General features: G+C 55.8%; 5 protein-coding genes across 5 annotated transcripts; 2 read left to right on the top strand and 3 right to left on the bottom strand.

Moving 5' to 3' along the window:
- Nucleotides 1-1,384: 1,384 nt before the first annotated feature.
- On the bottom strand, nucleotides 1,385-1,669 carry LTHEOB_5977 (uncharacterized protein; the record flags this gene model as incomplete). The annotated part of the gene is made up of 1 exon (XM_035515181.1): nucleotides 1,385-1,669. One exon carries the CDS (start codon nucleotides 1,667-1,669, stop codon nucleotides 1,385-1,387), a length of 285 nt encoding a protein of 94 aa, XP_035373108.1.
- Nucleotides 1,670-2,606: 937 nt separating this feature from the next.
- Nucleotides 2,607-4,602, bottom strand: LTHEOB_5976 (Lactose permease; the record flags this gene model as incomplete). The annotated part of the gene is made up of 8 exons (XM_035515180.1): nucleotides 2,607-2,815; nucleotides 2,871-2,961; nucleotides 3,015-3,196; nucleotides 3,263-3,878; nucleotides 3,928-4,031; nucleotides 4,086-4,202; nucleotides 4,245-4,290; nucleotides 4,420-4,602. The coding sequence occupies 8 exons, from the start codon at nucleotides 4,600-4,602 to the stop codon at nucleotides 2,607-2,609; spliced, it is 1,548 nt and encodes a 515-aa protein (XP_035373107.1).
- Nucleotides 4,603-5,342: 740 nt separating this feature from the next.
- Nucleotides 5,343-7,172, top strand: LTHEOB_5975 (uncharacterized protein; the record flags this gene model as incomplete). The annotated part of the gene is made up of 6 exons (XM_035515179.1): nucleotides 5,343-5,503; nucleotides 5,559-5,626; nucleotides 5,674-5,720; nucleotides 5,773-5,795; nucleotides 5,847-6,319; nucleotides 6,409-7,172. The coding sequence occupies 6 exons, from the start codon at nucleotides 5,343-5,345 to the stop codon at nucleotides 7,170-7,172; spliced, it is 1,536 nt and encodes a 511-aa protein (XP_035373106.1).
- A 646-nt stretch (nucleotides 7,173-7,818) lies between these two features.
- Nucleotides 7,819-8,430, top strand: LTHEOB_5974 (Protein ycgI; the record flags this gene model as incomplete). Its single annotated transcript, XM_035515178.1, has 1 exon — nucleotides 7,819-8,430. The coding sequence occupies one exon, from the start codon at nucleotides 7,819-7,821 to the stop codon at nucleotides 8,428-8,430; it is 612 nt and encodes a 203-aa protein (XP_035373105.1).
- Nucleotides 8,431-9,007: 577 nt separating this feature from the next.
- On the bottom strand, nucleotides 9,008-10,339 carry LTHEOB_5973 (ABC-type fe3+ transport system protein; the record flags this gene model as incomplete). The annotated part of the gene is made up of 4 exons (XM_035515177.1): nucleotides 9,008-9,526; nucleotides 9,617-9,910; nucleotides 9,978-10,083; nucleotides 10,164-10,339. The coding sequence occupies 4 exons, from the start codon at nucleotides 10,337-10,339 to the stop codon at nucleotides 9,008-9,010; spliced, it is 1,095 nt and encodes a 364-aa protein (XP_035373104.1).
- Between the last annotated feature and the right edge of the window lie 9,002 nt (nucleotides 10,340-19,341).

Genomic DNA, 19,341 nt, shown 5'->3' with positions numbered 1-19,341 from the left:
AACAGCCGTGCTCTTTATTATCGCAAAACTCACGGTGCGCTAGAAGCCGATCAATGCCGTATTCCCGAATCCAATATGAAGTCTGCTATGTCCACACCGCAGTTTCGCAATGCATGTCTCCAACTTCTGACTGCATGCAGGCTATAGCGGGCCTGCCTTGTTACCAGATAAAGCAGCTCGCTAACTCGAGAGTAGCGTGGACTGCCTCTTGACGCGGCTTCGTATGCCTGAGGCCGAGCCCCGCACCGGATGTGTCTCCGCCCTTCCCGTCTGGTAGCAGATAATGTTCGGGCTGTTCCCCTCTACACACATACCACGGCGTCATCAACGCGGTAAAAAGATAGGACGCTTGCTACTTCTGTCTCATTCGGCAGCCGCTCGAGCCACAGTTCATATTGGATTTCACAGGCCTGAGTCTATCAAATGCGGCAGTGATTTCTTTCTCTTTCGCCTAAAGAGTGGCTTGTTCATGAATACCAAAAACACGCGAAGCAGTGACAATGAAGTTTATCAACACTGGACAGGCGCTTGACAGCAGGGGATCGCTCAATTTCAATCGTCCGAACTCCGACGGAAGACTGGAAGTTTCCGTCAGGCTAATGCAGATAGTCCCAAAGAAGAATGAACTGCCACGTCACGTTCGACAGCAAAGGAACGCCGGCCTCACACACGGTTTCAATAGCTGGCATAGCCTAAATCGTTTTCGAACTGCAGACAGAAACCTGTCGGCGATTTCCAAAACTTATTCTTCAAGCCAACGCTTCATTTAAGGCCATAGGTCGTATTCTGCGCGGAGAAGAACGGAGCCAAAGGATCCCACGTGTTGCTGATCACTGCATTTGCCCGGCGCGTTTTTGCTCTTCGTTCTTATGCTCCTCAACCATGCTGTCGAACTCGGTCTCATTTCTCGTTAATAAGCCGTAGAAGCTGAATGCTTTGTGTTCCACAAGCCGCACTAATTTTGAGATTGATACTTACATACTCCGAGGCGCAGCCACCAGACAATTTCCAATCAACCCTCCGAAAGGTAGGCTGGCGACAGCTCGAGACAAGCTTTCTAGTCGTGTAAAAACCCCAAGAGCTCGCCAGGCTCATCAAATACACGAAAACGTCGGATTTGGGCCGTCTGTGTGGCATTGCGGTCATGTCGAGTTTCTAGTCATGGCTCGATTATTTCTGCATGCCCCGGTATCTTTCCACGCGTAGAATGATCTCCCAACAATTCCCAACAACCCCGATGAATCCAGCATTCCCGAGAGTAATAACCTATTCACCTCTGCTCTGCACAGCCAGCAGAAGACGATGACGAACCAGTCCCGTATGCCACCACCCCACTCCACCTCCTCGGCAACGCCCAAACCACATTCCACCTCGCCGCCAGCTCCTACACCGCCCGCACGGCACAGTCGCTCCTCTTCCGCCACGTCTGGCCCGCGTCTTCCAGGAACTCGAGACACAGCTTCAACCGCGCCGACAGCCACGAATTCGGCCGATGCCGCGGCGGCCTGCTCGTCGTCGTCGTCGACGACAACGACGAAGTAGCAAGCAACAGCAACACCGTGACCGCCCGCAGCACGTGGTAGATCATAAATGGCGGGATGTTCCTGGCTGAATGCTGAGCGCGGAAGCGTTGCAGCAGGTCGGTAATGGCGGACGCGGCCACTCCCATGGCGTGCAGGGCGGAGGAGAAGGTGGGTTGCGGAGTGGAGTGGAGGAAGGGGTGGTTAAGGAGGATGAGGGAGACGTGGTACGATATCTGGAAGTAGTACAGAAGTGCCATCACCGCTAGCTTGGAGGCTACCTTCGAAAGGATACAATGTCTTGGCGATACTGTTGTCGATCCCGTGGTCCTTCCGAACGTAGAGAAATGGAAGTACTCTCTCGTTGGTTGTGCTGAGAGGAACAGTAATGGAACGATAGTTGTAAGTTGTAATCTCTTAATGTTCATTCTACCAGCTTATTCTGGATAGAATGTGACGTCAAGGAAGACATGACACACTACTTGACAACTCAGCGGACCAATACGTCAGGACTTGACACACTCGGCGACATCATCACCTTCGACGATTCTCACCTAGACCTCGAATTCCCTCCTGGTTATTGTTGCCAGGCCACCCTGGTCGCTGCTGATCAAGTCGGCGCGCGAAACACATTAGCAGAATACTGGAATGCTAAGTGGAATCAGCAACAGCTCAATGAAGAAGGGATCGAGTACCTTTTCAGGGAATATGACCTGGATGTCCTGCTTGTCTCGACTGAGGGTGGCTCCTCACGTTTGGGAGCGGTTGGACGTAGCCAAATTGGAACCGTACCTGTTGGGTATGGTGAGATCAATCTGCCTTATGTAGTGGCGTTCATCGAAAGGTGATTCGGGCAATGTCGGCGTATGAGTCACACTTCCCTAAGAGGGTTTTGCCACCGACTTTTGATTAAACTAAAGCGTACTTGTAGTATGATTCTTGGTCATCAACTGCTGCAAAAATACACATTGTGCTTTGCTTTATATTGCACTATTATGCAAGTCCATTGTGCACCCTATTCAACAGCTCCACCTCAGACAGATGCCACACGGTATCAACTTCTTACTTGCAGATCTCTTGCCTGGTTCATGCCTCGCCTTGCCTTCTCTTCTCATCAAACACGTGGACTGTGATTTCCTCTGCTGCTTGCTTTGCATTTTCCTGTAGCTTCTCAGTTATCGCCTCGCCATCGAGCAAAGCCGCGGTCTCCTCCAAACTCTTTCCGCCCGTCTCAACAAACAGAAAATAGACGACGACAAGTTCCACGAAAAGCCACACATCATACGTAACGTAGTCTGCAACACTCGTTAGTTTGCGGAAAGAGTTCGAGTCACAGCCGTCGGGTCTTACATTTCCATTTCGAATTGGTGACGCCAACAGGGTTAACGTATTGATTGAATATCAGAGCGAGCGCCACGAACAAGTTATAAAGGACAAGTCCCTAGTAGCATGTGAGCCAATATCGTGGAGCCGCTGTATATTATGAACACTTACTCTGGCGCGAAGATTGTATGGCAAGATTTCAACGACGTAGGTCACTTGGAGCGGGGCCCAGCCGATGGAGAAGAAGAAATTGTAGAGGAAAATCATGGCTAGGACGCCTTTAGCCACTCCCGGGGAGCCTTGTCCATTCAGTTCCGTCTCCTTCTCATAAGTTGCTTCCAAAGCAGTCCACACTGTGATTGCGTTAGATCGCACGGCATTTATGCATGCTACACTTTGAAGCGATCAATGACACTTACCGATATATACTAGAAGAATCCCAACGGTGGAAGTAATAAACATGACCCTTCTGCCAAATCTGTTCACAACCAAAGCAAATGCAACGCCCCAGATCAAACTCCAAATCTGAAGCAAGGCGTTGATGAGCGTCTGCGTAGCTTCCGACTCGTACCCAATGGAATCCAGGATCAGCGTAAGGTAGTACGAGATGAGGCCGTTGCCGCTCCACTGCGAGAAGAACCCGACAGCGAGGATGATGAAGAATCGGTGTCTGTTGCCCGCTGTCTTGAAAAAGGTGAGATAGGAAGTTGTTTTGGCCGCCTCCGTCTCCAGTCGGAGCGCTTCCCTGATCTCGGCAATTTCTAGGGCCACGATGGGGTCCTCGGGGTTGCCAGCAGCGTGGTACTTCGTGACGAGGGCATGTGCGCTCTCGATGCGGTCTTTCGCAACAAGCCAACGGGGCGATTCCTCTATGCACCAGCACAGGAGCAGCTGGATCACGCTTGAAGCGGCCTGGAGGATGGATGGAATTCTCCACGCCCAGTCGTTTGACATTCTAAATGTACCGAATGTGATCCACGCCGCTGCCACCGCGCCAGTTGAGTAGAGCGAGTTGTATACACTTACAAGTGGTGACTATATGGACGTTAGCTTTGTAGTATGCAATGTCAAAATATGCACGTACTCTCTGCGTTGGGTACGCCACTTCCAATATTAGAAGGGGTGCTGCTGTAATATTGAAAGCAAGCCCGAATCCAAGGAGGCCACGGGCGGCGATGAACATTCCAGCTGAACATGTCAGTTCTCTCATTGGAAATTCTATCCACGTGAATGTCTGCTTACTGTTTTGAGCTCCGCCTTGAAGTGCTACTCCAATGAGCATGAGAAAAGCGCCCCCCACAAGTGTTGCACGGCGGCCGAAGTAATCACAAGCAACAGCGCAGAATGGCTGATTGATAACTGTTAGAACATTGCTAAGTCTCCGGACACTATATCACTTACAAGCGCTACCAATTGCCCAACGCTCTGTATCGCATTGAGGAGGCCACTGCAGTAGTGTCAGCTTCTGGAATATGCTTCGGAAAAGGAATGGCTAACAGTAACGATGGGCCAGGATTATTGAAAAAGTCATTCCAAGTGTCGAGTGACTGCAGGCCATCTATTTTGGTTAGCAGACCCTCAATGGAAGAGTCGTGGTCGCCGCACTCATCATCGAGCCATCAAATCCCGTAGCATAGCTGGAGATCATCGATAGAAGCAGAATCAAGTTGAGCTTGACAATGGCTGAATTCTGGAACCAACCAGCCTTTCGGCCGTTGAGCACAGCGTCTGGCGACGTCATCGCTGAAGGTGCGCCCATCGCGTTCGGAGGGCGAATTTCGTGCAACGGTGGGGTGGGAGATCAACCCTCATTCTTTAACAATGCCAGCGTTGAAGATAGTAGCACAGATAAGACCCCGCTCTTGATTAACTCGTGGCCTGCAATCACCCCTCATGCCACCAAGAGTCCAGCTCGTGGAATCAAAAGACATTCCGCGCGGAAATCCCAACCCCGCTTCACCGCGATTGCCGATGCGGCGAAGTTCGGCCCAGGTCATCACACATCTGACTGATCTTACGACGGGGCCTTCTTGGTCGGGGAATTCAGGCGCCGGTTAAGTGGCGTTGCAGCCGCAAAGATGGGGTACTCGCCTCCAGCGCGGCGCAGCTGCTCGTTTGGGTTAGCCGAATCTCACCCCACCAGGTGTTCCTCGGCCAATCCAGCTGTACCTCCGCTCACGAGGTGTGCCGAGCATTGCTGCGGGGAACGTGGTACCTGCACAGCAGGTTCTTGAAGAGATGATTGCGGCCGTGTATACGAGGGTGGGAGGGGATAAAGGCGCTGCAGGAGGCCAATTCCAGAGTTTGTAAAGCATCCATTATGCATCTCTCCTCTGCCCTGACGATCGCTTCTGCTTTGACGTTTGGGGTTGCCTTCGGGGCTCCAACGAACTCCAATGGAACTCTTTCAACTGGTACTTGCTATTGAAGAACATCCCAGTCAGCCTTTACTTACTGTCATGAATCATCTCAGCCGCTCAGGATTTGTTTGATTATTCGATGGCCGTGCAGGACCTGAGATATGATTCTTACTACGACTTCATTTGGTACTCAGATAATGGACCCTGGTCTGTCAGGTTCACTGCCTGGTATACCATTGGCCTGTTGAAGAGGAACCAGGGCGACGACGTCCTGCATGCAAAAGCAGCTCTGAGAAATATGTAGGTCGTAATGGAATGATTTTCACTGAACTGACTGCTAAAAAAAAAAAATCAGATTGGCTTGCCAATACACGGAAGAATTTGATTCCGCCTGGTATGGAACATTCAAGCTCAGTCCTGATCGTCAGTCCACCGGTCTTTCGACGTTTTCTCCACTCACTGCCGTACAGAACCTGATCCAACACCTGACTCTGATTTATATCCGCCTGAAATATATGTGAGCTTGACCAGAGACCATCATAGCTTCCTTCTGCTGACCTACCCTCCAGACAACCTATGATCCGAATTGGAGGTGATTGATTTTTTCCAACCAGAATCAGGTAGCAATGCTCACGTGGCACAGAGAGTTCATCGGTACCACACTAGTGCAAGCTGTCGAGGAGTTCGAGCACCTACTTGGAGAAGACCTAGTCTCAGCAATCGAAACATCACTGACCCACGCGGCAATCGGCGGCATGCGGCGCAACGGAACCTACCCTGAAGACGACAACCTCATCCTGGGCTACTCCAATCCAGCCTACATGCGAGCCGTCGTGGTATCATGGATCGGCCACCGCCTGAACAACTCCACCTTCACCGACTTTGCCAACCTGCAAGGAAAGCTCCTCCTCGAGCTCTTCACCTGGAACAACTCGAACACTCTCGGCGAGTACAATGCCCCGACGTACTACGGAATGGACATCTGGGCACTATCCGCTGCCATCAAGTACGCGCCAGCCAACTCGACCATCAAGTCCACCTCCGAGTACGTCTTGACCGAGCTCTGGAAGGACATCGCCGCGCACTACAACCCATACCTCAAAAACATGGTCGGCCGTGAGTCGACCCCGTCCTGCTTCCTCTCTGCCCCCCCTCCGCCATCCTTCCCTCTCCACCTCCCCCCACTAACCCGCGCCCCCCACTAGCCTACGACCGCGCCTACACCCGCGACATGACCACCCACTCCTCCATCCTCAGCCTCTGGTTCTGGGCCATCTTCGGGCACGCGCGGGGCCCGCAGCCCCCCAAAGGCGAAGCCGACCTCCTCTACGACGTCGCGCAAGGCGCGCAAATCGCGCTCGTCGCCCACACCACCTCCTCCTACATCCCCCCCACCCTCACCGCCTGGCTGACCGGCAGCGCCTACACCGACGCCCCGCGCTTCCTCAACCGCACGATCAAAGAAGATCTGTCATCGTCTTACGTGCGCGTCGCGACGTCCTGGCTCAGCGGGCCGCTGATGATCGGGGCGGAGAGCATCGCAGAGACGGCGAACCGCGGCGACCAGTTCGTGCCGGCGATAGTGCACTGGGCGAGCGACCCAGCGCACCAGCCGGCGCCGTACGTGGGGTTTTTCAGCTTGTATCCGAGCGCGTCGACGGTGGAGGCGGTGGCGGGGGAGAGGTCGTTGAGGATCCGCTATCCGAACCGGACGCAGGAGGGGACGGGGGTGTTTACGTTTGCGGTTTCGGGCGTGGCGCCGTGGTGGTTGTTGGCAGGGAATAGGGTGGAGGGGTTGGAGAAGCTGCCGTGTTTGGAGGTCAAGGTTGAGGCGGAGGGGTTGGAGAGGTTGCCGGTGACGTATGGGAGTCAGTTGCGGGATCATTTGTTTTATAATGTTAGTTATGTGGTGCCGGACGGGTTTGAGGGGGTGCCGGAGGTGGGGTTGGAGTTTGAGTATACGTGTTGAGTGTTGTGATGGGGGTTTGGGATTCGTCTGGACGGTGTGGGTTGTGGGAGCCAAAACGCAAATTGAAGGATTAAATATGGTTTGTGATGAATGAATACCCCCGGAATTCTGCAAGACTGTGTCGGCAATGTGACTCATATGTACCAACTCCTTGTGACTCACAGTTGGGTCGCATACTCATCGCAGGTTAAACATATGTAAAGATAATTCAGTGATTTTCAATGACATACCGTAGGGTAATTCGTTTAGTTTTAGGTCTGGGAAGCTCGTCCCGGCGAGCGAAAGGATCGACAGGGCAAAGGGAAGTTCGAAGCTGCCACAGGCCATTGATCGGAAATTCGAACCGGCTACTTGCTAATGATCGGAAAGTCAAAGCGCGTAGTGAACTAGCTTGCCACGCTAATACCACTCCGCCATCAGCATCTGGCCCCATGTTGTCATCTATAGGGCGTGAAGGAGCGTCCAGTGTCTCCACTACCCTCAAATTCCAGGAGATTCAGTATCAGTCTCCTCAGAGCCCAACCACCAACTAGCTTACTAGAGGCCTACATAAATACACCCGTTTCCCAATCCCCATCCCTCCCCATACTCATCTCATCCCATCAAACCCATCACCTCCACCCCCTCGCCCCCCACACCCAGCAAAATGTCCGAACAAACCCAAACCCTCCCAGACGGCACGATCCAGCTCGCGCCGCGCACCGGCACAGCCTTCCATCTCAAAAAAGGCCAACGCCTGACCGTCATCGACCCCAAGGGCGGCCAAGTCTCCGACCTCGTCGCCTTCGCCGCCCCCGACATCCGCGAAGCCCTCTCCAACGGCCGCACCTTCGACTACGCGGACAAAATCTACCTCTCGACAGGCGGCGCGCTCTACAGCAACCGCAGCAACGTCATGCTACGCATCGTCGCCGATACCGTCGGCACGCACGACTTCCTTTTGACGCCGTGCTCGCGCGACACGTTCCGCATCATCTACGGCGACACCGACCCGGCGCCGGGGTGCTTTGGTAACTTGGCGCACGTGCTGGCGAAGTACGGGGTTGAGGAGGACCGGATCCCTTGCGCGTTCAATTGTTTCATGAATGTGCCGGTGGATGGGAAGACGGGGCGGTTTGGCGTCGAGCCGCCTGTGTCGAAGGCTGGCGATCATGTGGACTTTGTGGCGGAGATGGATCTGGTTGTGGGGCTGACGGCGTGTTCGGCGGCGAAGTCGAATGGGGGGAGTTTTAAGCCGATTCAGTATCGGATTGATTAGGGTGCTGGGATGGTTGGTTGAGTCCTGGAGGTGCGGTGCAGTTCGTCCAAGGGCGGGTTTGAGGCGGAGCGAGTGAAATGCTGGAACTGATTTAGAGATGGGGCTCATGTAATGCTGTGGGGCAGCGACTGAGGGGAAGTCCAGATCCACAGTAACTTGCACGATCATGTATCGCTGGACTACTTTCTTAGTCAGCTGGTTTCCCTTTGGCACATTGCTATCCCACCTCAGTAGCTTATAACAACATCAACTTCTCACTCGTTCCTCTACCAGCTGGTTTCATCTAGCTTCTGTAATCATCTGTAAGGTCTGCTCAATTGACTTGTGGTCGACAATCACCAAGTATTTGCCGAGTACTCAAGAACATCCAACTTCACCACGGCATTGCAACGAAGGAAGAAAAATACATCTCCGAACAATTACTTTTCTAAGTCATTCAATACATACAAGGCGAAGAAAACATATATACACACATCAAACATCCCAAACCGCAATATCAAGACACATCACATCCATCCGTCATCAAAACATCCCTCCCAGCCAACCAAAGGCGTCCGAATCACTCACCCCACCACATTTACAAATCATCCTCCAACGGGCTCAGTCCCTGCGCCGTCCCAATCTTATCCTCAAAAAAGAACCTCAACCTCTCCACCGCCGCCCGATCCGCCATCCACTTCCCAAACTCCGTCGGATTCGTCCCCGGCATCTCCAGCGCATCCGGGTACCCCGCCGGCGCCTCCACATCCTTCCTCACGCTCCAGCTCCCACTGGCCTCCTGGTTATCCTTGGACAAAATAAACGAGTGCAGCAGCTTCGCGCTCTCCGGGTGCGGCGCGTCGCGCAGAATCGCGCCCGTCTGCGGCCACGTGACGAAGGCGCCGGAGGTCTCGGGGAAGGAGATGTTGTAGGGCGCGGGGGGAGAGAGGCCGAGCGCGGTCGTGAAGGACGCGGTGTAGGTGCCGTTCGAGGAGCCGATCAAAGTGGCCGGCGTGGCGCTGCCGCGGACCCAGCGCGGGTTTTGGGCGAGGAGGGCGTCGAACCAGGCGAGGCCTTGTTGGCGGAGGACGAGGTCGAAGGCGTAGAGGACGGCGTCCTGGAAGTTGCGTTAGTTGCGGTGGTTTTGAGGCGGAGGGGGGAAGGGGGTGGGCCGGACGGCAAGGCGGGGAGGGAGGGTCAAACTCACATCGTCGTTGGGGTAGGTCAGCACGAGCTTGTTCTTGAACTCGGGCTTGAGGAAGTCCTGGTACTCCTTGGGCCCGTCGGAGACGTAGCGCGAGTTCCAGACGTTAGACCAGCCGAAGATGCCAATGCCGGCGTAGTAGCCCTCCTCGTCCTTATACTCGTCGTGGATTTGGTCCCAGCCGAGCGGCTTGTACGGCAGCAGCGCGCCCTGCGACTTCCAGCGCGGGTAGTCGTGCAGCGTCTGCAGGATGACGCTGTCGACGTACAGGCCGTTGGTGGCGAGCTGGCGGTCGATCTGCGAGGACCGGTTGTTAGGAATTGGACTGTAGGGGGGGGCGGAGAGAGTGTCAATTGGAACGTACCTTCACATCGTGGTACTTGGACAGGTCGACGGTGATGTTCAGCGTCATGCCAGGGAACTTGGCCTCGAAGGCCGCCTTCAGCGAGTCCTGCTGGTTCTTCTCGTCACTGTTCGGCGCGCGCGCAGCGAGTCAGTATACAAAATCCTTCTGTCGATCAGGAGTGGATGTTTTTTTTCCAACACTCACCCGCCATGCCAAACGGTAACAGTGCCGCCCTCCTTCAGCGCAGCCTGGTAGATCTCGTCCAGCGTGCGGTTTTCGACCTCGACGTAGTTGTTGAAGCCGAGCTGGGGGTCGAAGGCGGTGACGGACGACACGGCCGCCGACGCCAAGAGGCAGGAAATCAAGCTTCCGGAAACCATGTTTGCCTTTTTTTTAAGGTTGATGCGCGTGGAGATAAGGTTAGCGGAGAGGACGCAGCTTTGCTTTTATACTTTTGCGCGGTCATTGAGGCATCAGTGCATTTCTAATACTCGACTCGCACACCAACCCCCTCGATCGTGCGCAATGGGTGCCATGGTGCCATCTGCAGGTACGGTTGGGTGCCTGGGCGGAACCAGACCGCAGGGGAGAAACTAGACTGGAAGGCGCAGCGCTCCGATGGTTGGTAAGGGTTGATAGCAAATACGAGCTTGTAGCACGCCAGACCGCACCGGTGGGCCGGGGCTGTGTGTTTTGTCGTCACTGCGGCGGAGAAAAAGCTTGGACTTTGTGTGTGTCGAAAGACGGGGGGCGCGCGGCGGACGTTTTGCGCCGTTGTGGTGGTGGCGCAGGGGGAAGGGCCGGGGGAGGGACAGGCCGTTTTGAAACTATCCGTTAACGGGCATGGTGGATGGCTGTCAGACGTTCGACGACGGGCTGTAGTTTGATTGTGGTGCGCTTCAGCCCGTGCAAGACGGTGGTCTAACCATTGGTGTTTCTCCCGCGAAAAGCCCGACGCGTATGAGTTTACCCCATGGTCGAAAGAGAGCACAGCCCACAAGAAGGTGAATGGAAGTTTCCCCGGGTGGCAAGATCCGAGCAGCCGAAAGGCTAGCCTTATACAGGCCTTAAGAGATTATAGTCGGCCTTGACGACTCGTGTTGACGGTGAAGTTGGTAATCAAGCCTCGAAGATGACCGAGCGGAATTCGACCGCAGCTGCCTATAGCGGAGCTATTGACCAATCAGCTTGCAGCAAGCCATCTTCCGTAATGCGTCGACTGACTCGTATCGGGCAGAAACAAGATCCTGTCAAAGTTTAAAGGCGTGAAACGATCCGACGCACGAGATTAACTAGCCATACGAGTAGAAACAGTCCAGCGTGGGATGACGGCATGGTGCCGTCATTTATCAGCGACGTCCTCAATTCTCGCAGAGCTGGAAATAGCCGGAGGCTCGGAGGATGGAAAATGCCGTCGAGTGTATACGTGCTGCTTCGAGACGGCTGCAGCACTGGAAATTGTGAGGTGCAAGCAGGAGTGTCTAGCCTTTCACCCCTTTGTGAGGCCAACTCATCTGGTGGGGCCGGAGTTTTCATGTACAGCCCGGGGAAATCGTCGGGTAGACAGGCCACCACCGCAGCACTGGAAGTTGACTGAGTGAAGAATTCCTTTTCTTGAATGCTAAAGACGCATGGTTTCCATGAAGAACAATCCGGCCGGAGGTTGAGTAAAAAATTCCCGTGCGCTATCCCACAGCCGCAAGGCGCAATTGGACATGATTGGATGCATGTCGTCTTCGGATCTTGCCTTTTCACCCCAAGCTTCTTTAAAAAGCAGAGACCATCCACCGGTCTCGATCACCGAGGCGGTATGCTGTCGACCCGATCTACCCGTGCTGACAACGTCTCCAGTGCGGCTGTGCCCGCATCCTAGCCCGGACTCCTGAGAAAGCGGCACCACGAATTTCGAACAGCGCTGGAACTCCGCGAACGCACCATCGTCAGACGGCTAGACGCGCCATCGTCACACTGCTGGACGCACCTCTCCCGCCCAACTCCCCTCCATCCCCCTCAAGCCAACAGCAAATCCATCCCCATACTCTTCATAATCCTCTGCCGCTCCTCCGCCTCCCAACACCCCGTGCGATCCCTCTCGCGCCACACCCGCTCTACCACGCGCGACGCCTTCTTGATACTCCCAATCCCCATCTGCCACCCCTTATCAAACATCCTGAACACGCGGGCCCGCAACTCCGGCTCCTCAGCCTCGCACGCGACGACGAACAGCGGCCAGCTGATGCCGCACACGCGCACCGTCTGCTCGATGCTGTACGTCAGCTCCAGGTGCAGCAGTCCCTCGCCGACCAGGTCCTGCACGGCGGAAGGAGGCAGGCGCCGGAATTCGCGGGCCAGGTTGATGCGGCACGCGTAGTAGAAGACCATGTAGTGGTGCACGAGCAGCCGCTCGTTGATGCCGTCGGAGGGGCGCAGCGCGGCGACGAGGTTGCGGACGAGCTCGATTTCGGCTTCGACGGCTGCGAGTTCGGGTTCGGAGGGGAGGACGGGGGCTGAGGAGGAGGAGGGGTCCCCGTTGCGGCGGCGGAAGCGGTGCATGCTCTGGAGGGCGTTGAAGATGGGCTTGGGCAGGCCGAAGTAGCGGTCGAGGCAGTAGACGTCCGGGGCGGTGTACGACTCCTCTTCGTCGGGCAGCTCGGTGATGGTGCTCTGGAGGGCCGGCGGGTTGTGGTCGGCGTCGCAGATGCTGAGGGGGTCGCTGTGCCAGTGGCCGAAGACGTCGAGGCAGCGGAAGAGCTGGTACAGGATGGGAGCGAAGCAGCCCTTGCGGAAGGACACGGCTTGGGATAAGAGCCAGTCCCGCGCGCCCTTGACGTGCACGCGCCAGTTGGACGAGTTGCCGTTGACGAAGTAGATGGAGACCATCATGATGATGGTGGCGAAGACGGACTCGGGCTGCTCGCCCGGCTCGGCTACGCAGCGGCGCAGGTACGCCAGGCTGGTCTTGTAGTGCTTGATGGCGATGAGGGCGTGCTCTTGCTTTCGGGACGCGTCCTGCTCGGCGATGTGGAAGGCCGAGATGGCGTACATGCTGTGCAGCAGCGCGGCATGGCCCGGGTGCGCCACGGTGACATCGCCAGAGCCGATGGCCAAGGGGATGAAGACGTTGCGGAACGGGTTGTCCGGGTGCGGCGTTGGCAGGAAGATGCCGCTCAGCGTCGACGACCAGTGGTCGAAGAGGAGGCGCTCCTCGGCCGACGCGGACACGATGTAGGGTTGCAGCTGCGTCACCAGCCGCATCCCTATCGACTCCGGGCTCGGGACGAAGGGCGACGAAGCATTGATGGGGGAGTCGCCGGGCGAGAAGAGCACCACGCTGCTGTCATAGCTGCTGAGGCTTTGCGGAGAAGCGGCCGGCGAGCTGATGTCCGAGTAGTATCCGTCGTTCTCGTCAGGCTGATCGTCGACGGAAAAGACGCCAAAAGGCTGGATGTGGACCTCGCAGGGGCCGAGCAGCTCGTCCAGGCTCTCTATCGTGTCGTCCAGGAAGGCGTCCGAATAGGTGGGGTTCTGGCGGGCGGCGTCGTCGAACAGACGCCTCATCTGCATGCCCTGCGGCGGGGCCTTTGCGTCCTGGTCCATCCAGTGCAGCCGGATGCCATAGCCCTCGCAGTCACGCTTGGAGCGCTGGCAGCGCTCGCAGTGAGGCTTGGCGCCATCGCACTTGAGGCCTCGCGAGCGGCAGGTCCAGCAGCCGGTGAAGGTCTTGGTGCGTTTCTTGGGGGCGCGGGCAGTTCTACTTTTAGACGAGGACGGCATCCGCCTTTTAGCTCGCGCCGAGCCCCGCAGACAGCGATTCCAGCTTGGGCGCGAGATCCGGTACGTCGGTGGAAAAAGATGCGCAGGAGCGGGACAAAGTGAGGAGAGGGAGTGACGGCGGCCAGAGGGCGCGTGCGACGACACTCCCGGCCCGACCAAGCGAGTCAGTCTCAATCAGGGAAAGTCACAGCGAGCCTGACGTAAACCCTGCCATTCCTCCCGCCTACTCTTTATTATCAAACAATCCTCCCAGCAGCCCTCAACACTTCATCCATTCAGTCCTCACGCCTGCCGCACGATGTACCCAGCCCGTGGAAAGTGCAACCTGATCCCGTTTTCCAATCCGATCATGGTCTCGTTCCGAGTCAGCCCGGCCAGCGTGCCGAACTGTGGGTGAGCTCCCGGCGCCGAGTCCGCGCTCTCCACTGACACCTTCGATCCCGCTGCAATGCATAGCGGATCGTCCGACGGAACATCTGGCTTTTCTTCCGAGTACTCCGACTCCAGAATAAACTCGGCTGCCTCCTCGCCCGACAACACTTCTTCTGCCTGAACGATTGGCAAGCTCGATACCCTGAGGTGAATGCATTAGAGAGAGCCAGCGAGCAGGGTGGCCGGTGATGTTCATTACCAGGAATGCACCCTTGGAAAATCTCTCTTCCCCAACCCCGGTTCATCTCCGAGCCCGATGGACAGCAGCGTCCATCGGACAATGGGCGCAACATAAACGTCTGCCACCGATGGTTTGTCTCCGCCGATGTACTGACCGCCATGGCCGAGGAAGTCGTTTTCAATCACTGCCAGAAGGGATATGATGCTGCCCAGAGCACTCGGACGCAGCGTGTCAAGGTCTGGCCGGCCAAGCACAGCTTTCATCCCGGCGTGCAGCTGTCAGGCAGACGTTCGCATTGGCATTGAAGCCGAAAGAAAAGACTTACGGAAAATCGTCTCTCTATCTCTCTTAAAAGATGGGTTCATGAACTTTGCCGGAACCGCGCGGAGTACGTTTTCAAAGAACTGCGTCCCGAACGCTTCAAACGCCTTATCGGCAGGACCAGTTTTCACCATTTGGAACCTGTGCTGAATGGCGGCGACAATGGCAGAGGTGTCGCAGTACACATCTTTGCCGATGGCCAGCACCGGAACGCGCCGGTACGTTATGCCAAGCATTTGCAGGTCCGGGCGAGGAAGCACCACCGGCTGGTCCACGCGGAAGAACTCGATGTCGGAGAGGTGTAGCAGGTAGCGGATCCTCTGACTGAAGGGCGAGAAGTCTGATGCACCGCTGAGTTCCACGCCGTATCGCCTTTTTGTTCTTGCCGGCTTACCGTAATCGTACAAAATCATGGGTGACCCCATGACGGCGGATGTTGCTGCTTGATTCCCCATGCTTTCAGAGCTGTTCAAACGTAGTCGATGTGTCTGACACGTAGGTTGGCTGTCAAGTTGCCACGGTCAGTTACAACAAGCCGAGGCTTGTGAAGGCGGCAGTGCGTCTGGTTGCGTTGATTGCACTATTCGTCATACCTGCCGGACCACCCCGGGGCTAGTACATTTCAAGTAAGCCACGAACCTCTAGCAACGCCACGTTTAACTACGTCACAGGTTTCTCGCCGCAAACGGCCGGCAAAAATAGAAACCTATGAATTTATCCAATTAACCGAGCGTGATAATCGCATCTGCACTGACGAGTCTAGAACCATTGATGGTACCTTGCATTTGAGAGCGTAGTCCGTACACTACACAACACCACCCTACCCCAAGTCACTTTCAAAACTCCACATCCAATCTTCCGTCAAGAACCCCGCCTCATCCGGCATCTCGAACTCGTTCGTGTAATTGAGGCTGTCGATAGCCGACGTGATGGTATCAGGATGAATAGCTCCAACGCTCCCATCGTCGTCCGCAATCCACGCCCAAATGGCGTCCTCATCGTCTCTTGCCCGCAATTCTCTGTCTCGCTGTTCTGCAGCGGCGGAATCCGGGGCCGCCCCACCGTGATGCAGTGGCGATGCGCCAGGGTCGGCGACACGCCCATGCGTTGCTGCTGGTGTAGTGCTATCGACACCCCTCTGCATCCTCACCTTCTCTTGCAGCTGTAATAGCTCGTTGAGGTCAGCCTTGAAGGACTTTGCCGGCACGATGCCGCGCGAGATGAATTCATCCAGCAAGGCCTGGACTTGAGGGAGGTCCCAGAGAGGCTCTGCTTTGGCCGTCGGTGGCTGGAGGATGTCGGTGATGATTAGTGCCGAGGCGGCGGAGAAGAGGGCTTCGACGTCGTAAGGCAGGAATAGATCTGTTTGTGTACAGCTGGGTCAGTACTCTGTCTTGTCCCTCAGATTATTTCCCTTTTTTTTTTTCATTGATCTCTCGTTGATGCGTGGCGCAACGCTGCACGATACTGCCACCCGTTCACTTACCGCATTGAGTTTGGAATTTGAGCACGACCAGTATCTTGAGCGTGCTAATCGAGGATTCGACACATATCTTCAGGAGCGCATTCACTGGGCTCGAGAAGGTCGAGGCGGCAGCTGGAGAGCCCAGCCGGACTTTCAGCAGGGAATACAGTACGGGGCGGACGGCCAATATCACGCACTGCCAAACTGTCATTTCTTTCCGAGCTTACAGTGGCGTAATTTTATTGCAGAGTGCTTACCTGATGCAGTAACAAATGCAACGTCGCCGCCTTCCTCGGAATGATGTCGATTGGCCTTTGGAGTTCCAGTCTGAGATGCTCCGCAAGCTCCCTGGACGTGTCGGCGAGGTTTGACAGGATCGCCTGGACCTCCTGCACAAAATGTCTTCCGCGCTGGCCTCGGCACCCGTAGATAACTGCTCACACCAAAATCAGCATCATGCCACCCATCCAAGCAAATCTCTACTCCGCAAACAAACCATCGAGAGTCTTTCCCAACTGCGACGACAACGCAATATGTATGGCGAACTTCCTCTGCATCCCAAAATCCGCCGCCCCCATCCTCGGCACCGCCATACACACGTCGTCATCCCGCATCACCGACGGCGTCCCCAGCAGCGCCGCGCTTTTCCGATCAATGCAGTACACCGTCCACCACAGCCGTCGGCGGCGCTCATAGTCCGGCGGGCGCTGCGACACGTCCTCAACAACCTTGTTCAGCTGCTGCAGGACGCACATGCGGCGGGCCTGGCCGATCTGTTTTAAATTCCCTCGCCGCGGGAGTCACGTCAGCAGCGAGCACCATGCACGAAAGGAGGAAAGGAGTAAGATAGGATGGACGCACATAAACATACGCCTCCTGCAGCATATCCGCCGCATGCATAAACAACGTGACGAGGCACGCGATCTCAACCGCCAACACCGGCTCGTCATTCAACCGCCGCACGTCCGGCAGCGCCTCCAGCGCCCGCGCGAAGTACGACGAGCCCGCCGGCCCGTACGCGAACTGCTCGCGTGCCAGCACCGATTTCCCAAAAGCAAACACCAGCAGCATCTGGATGTGCCACAGCTCCGGCTGCTCGTGCGTGCCGCTGGCACGGGCCGAGTAGAAGCGGTGCAGCCGGGCGAGGAAGGCGGACTTGTCGAAGAGGTGGTATAGGGGCTCGGCGTAGAAGCAGACGGTCGTGGCGAGGTATTCGGCGAAGTCGAGGGGTGGGAGGTCGATGTGTGCGAGGTCGAGGCGGATGGGGGGGCAGGCGGTTTGGTAGGAGGTGTCTTCGCGCTCGAGGGTCGGGGTGGCGGCGGCGGAGGGGGTGGTGGAGGTGTGGAGGAGGTTCTTGACGGTTTGGCTGAAGCAGAGGGTGGAGGAGTGGCCAAGGTAGCCTGGTGTGGTGAGTTGGAGGTTGGTTGAAGGAGAGCTGTTCCGCTACGCACGAGCTTTGCCGTTCTTCTTGGTTTTGATCTGCGGTTCGGAGGACACGAGGCTGTTGATGAGACTGTCGTTTTCGAAGGCCTACGAGGAGCCGGTCACTAGTGGTTCGCTGGGCTGAGTCGTTGCTGTGTACTGACAGTTGTCGTGCAAGGAACACTCTGCGCCGATGCGGAAGCCAGTGGCGCAATGATGGTCTCAGGTGCAGGTGAATGCTGTTCGGAGAGATCGTTCCAATGTTGGTCACTGGGTACTGCGCCATATGATTTGGACGATGGTCCGGAGTACTGTGCGGCCTGGAATATTTCTGGATCATTTGAAGGAGTGGAGTCTGGCAGGGTAGATTGGGACTCCAACTCCCGTATTCGATTCTGCAGCGTCTCCAGGTATCTATGAATGATTCGTTAGCTCTACGATACATGCCGACGGTGCGCAGAGTATGATACTCTTGTGAAACAACAGCCTTCCTGTCTCTCTCTTCAAACACACATCTCTCATTCCTCGCAGAACATCTATCGCACGGCTGGCGTCCCGAGCAGCGGATTTTGCGGTTGCGGCATCGGATGCATCTTCAGGAGCCAATCAGTTCGAGGCGCCGGGTGGATAGGAAGCGGTCAGGGTGGCTTTACGCATTGAGCGTCTTCTTCCTCTGCCGAACAACTCTATTCGGGGCGCGCCGCGCGCTGTCAGTCTCCATGTCACATCGGGGTTAGAGCTGGGTTGATCGGGAAGGTGCGGTAGGATGGCGCGATGATGTCGTTTCGCTTGGCCCGTGAATAGCCTGCGCCCTACCGCCATCCGAGTACATGCGCTATACTTTACTCGGTTAGATCGAAAATGCGCAGGGAGCGTTTTGATCAAGACCATCCCCAGTCATCCTGTGCCTTTGTCAACAATTGATTATTAACCATCTTCTCCTCAGCTGAGTGGAGTTAGTCCCCATCAGGTTTCGCAACGTGTCTGTTCTTCAGCCGGCTGTTGGCGTGCCCCGCTGCAGCTGATCATCAGGACAGTCGGGGCTGGCTGTAGTCGACAACCTGAAAGTGGCTGAATGGCGGGAGGCTCTCATCGTCCGTGTTGGAGACAATGTCGAGTATGGGAGTGGGTCATGGCATGACTACAGATATGAGGAGGGCGAAGTTATGGAACGCGGGACGGTTGAAGGCGGAGAGGTCAGAGGGCGATTTTGATGTGGTGTTGCTGCCGGAATGGCCGTTGTCGGTAGCGCTGGAGCCTAATTGTAGGAGAGGTTAGTAAGCGCGAAGCTGGTGACGGGCTTTTGTATTGTCCAAAGCCGGCTGTGTTTGAGACTGGAGCGAATAGTAACGGGCTTATGCTGGGATGCGGAAGCTTTGGAAGACATGGCTCGGTGAGGGGATCTAAGGTTCTATGACAGCCTCATGGGTCTGTGAAAAGGTCGAGCTTTGAATGATAATGCTTTCAGAAAGGACGAAATCAGGCTACGGTGACTTTGAAGCTCACGCTGGTGAGAGCCTTGAGCAATATCCGCATGGGTGAACGGGCTTTTAAGAGTAAGGTAAATGGCAGGTTTCGAGATCGACAGTGATTTCTCGATATCGCCTGCTTGTACTTGCAATATTTTCTTCACGAGGGCGAAGCATTGCAACACAAAAGTAAATAGCGGGATTACAAGCCGGGCGTAAGGACGGGATCGAATTCCGCGCTTCGGGCCGCATCCCGAAGCGTGACGTGCACGCGCATTATCACTACCTACTATTATAGCGAGTGTCATCATGCTGAAG

Source organism: Lasiodiplodia theobromae (assembly GCF_012971845.1).
Source record: "Lasiodiplodia theobromae strain AM2As chromosome Unknown scaffold_17, whole genome shotgun sequence".
NCBI lineage: Eukaryota > Fungi > Ascomycota > Dothideomycetes > Botryosphaeriales > Botryosphaeriaceae > Lasiodiplodia > Lasiodiplodia theobromae.
Note: the sequence above shows the minus strand (reverse complement) of the source record. Positions and strands in the feature narration are given on the sequence as shown.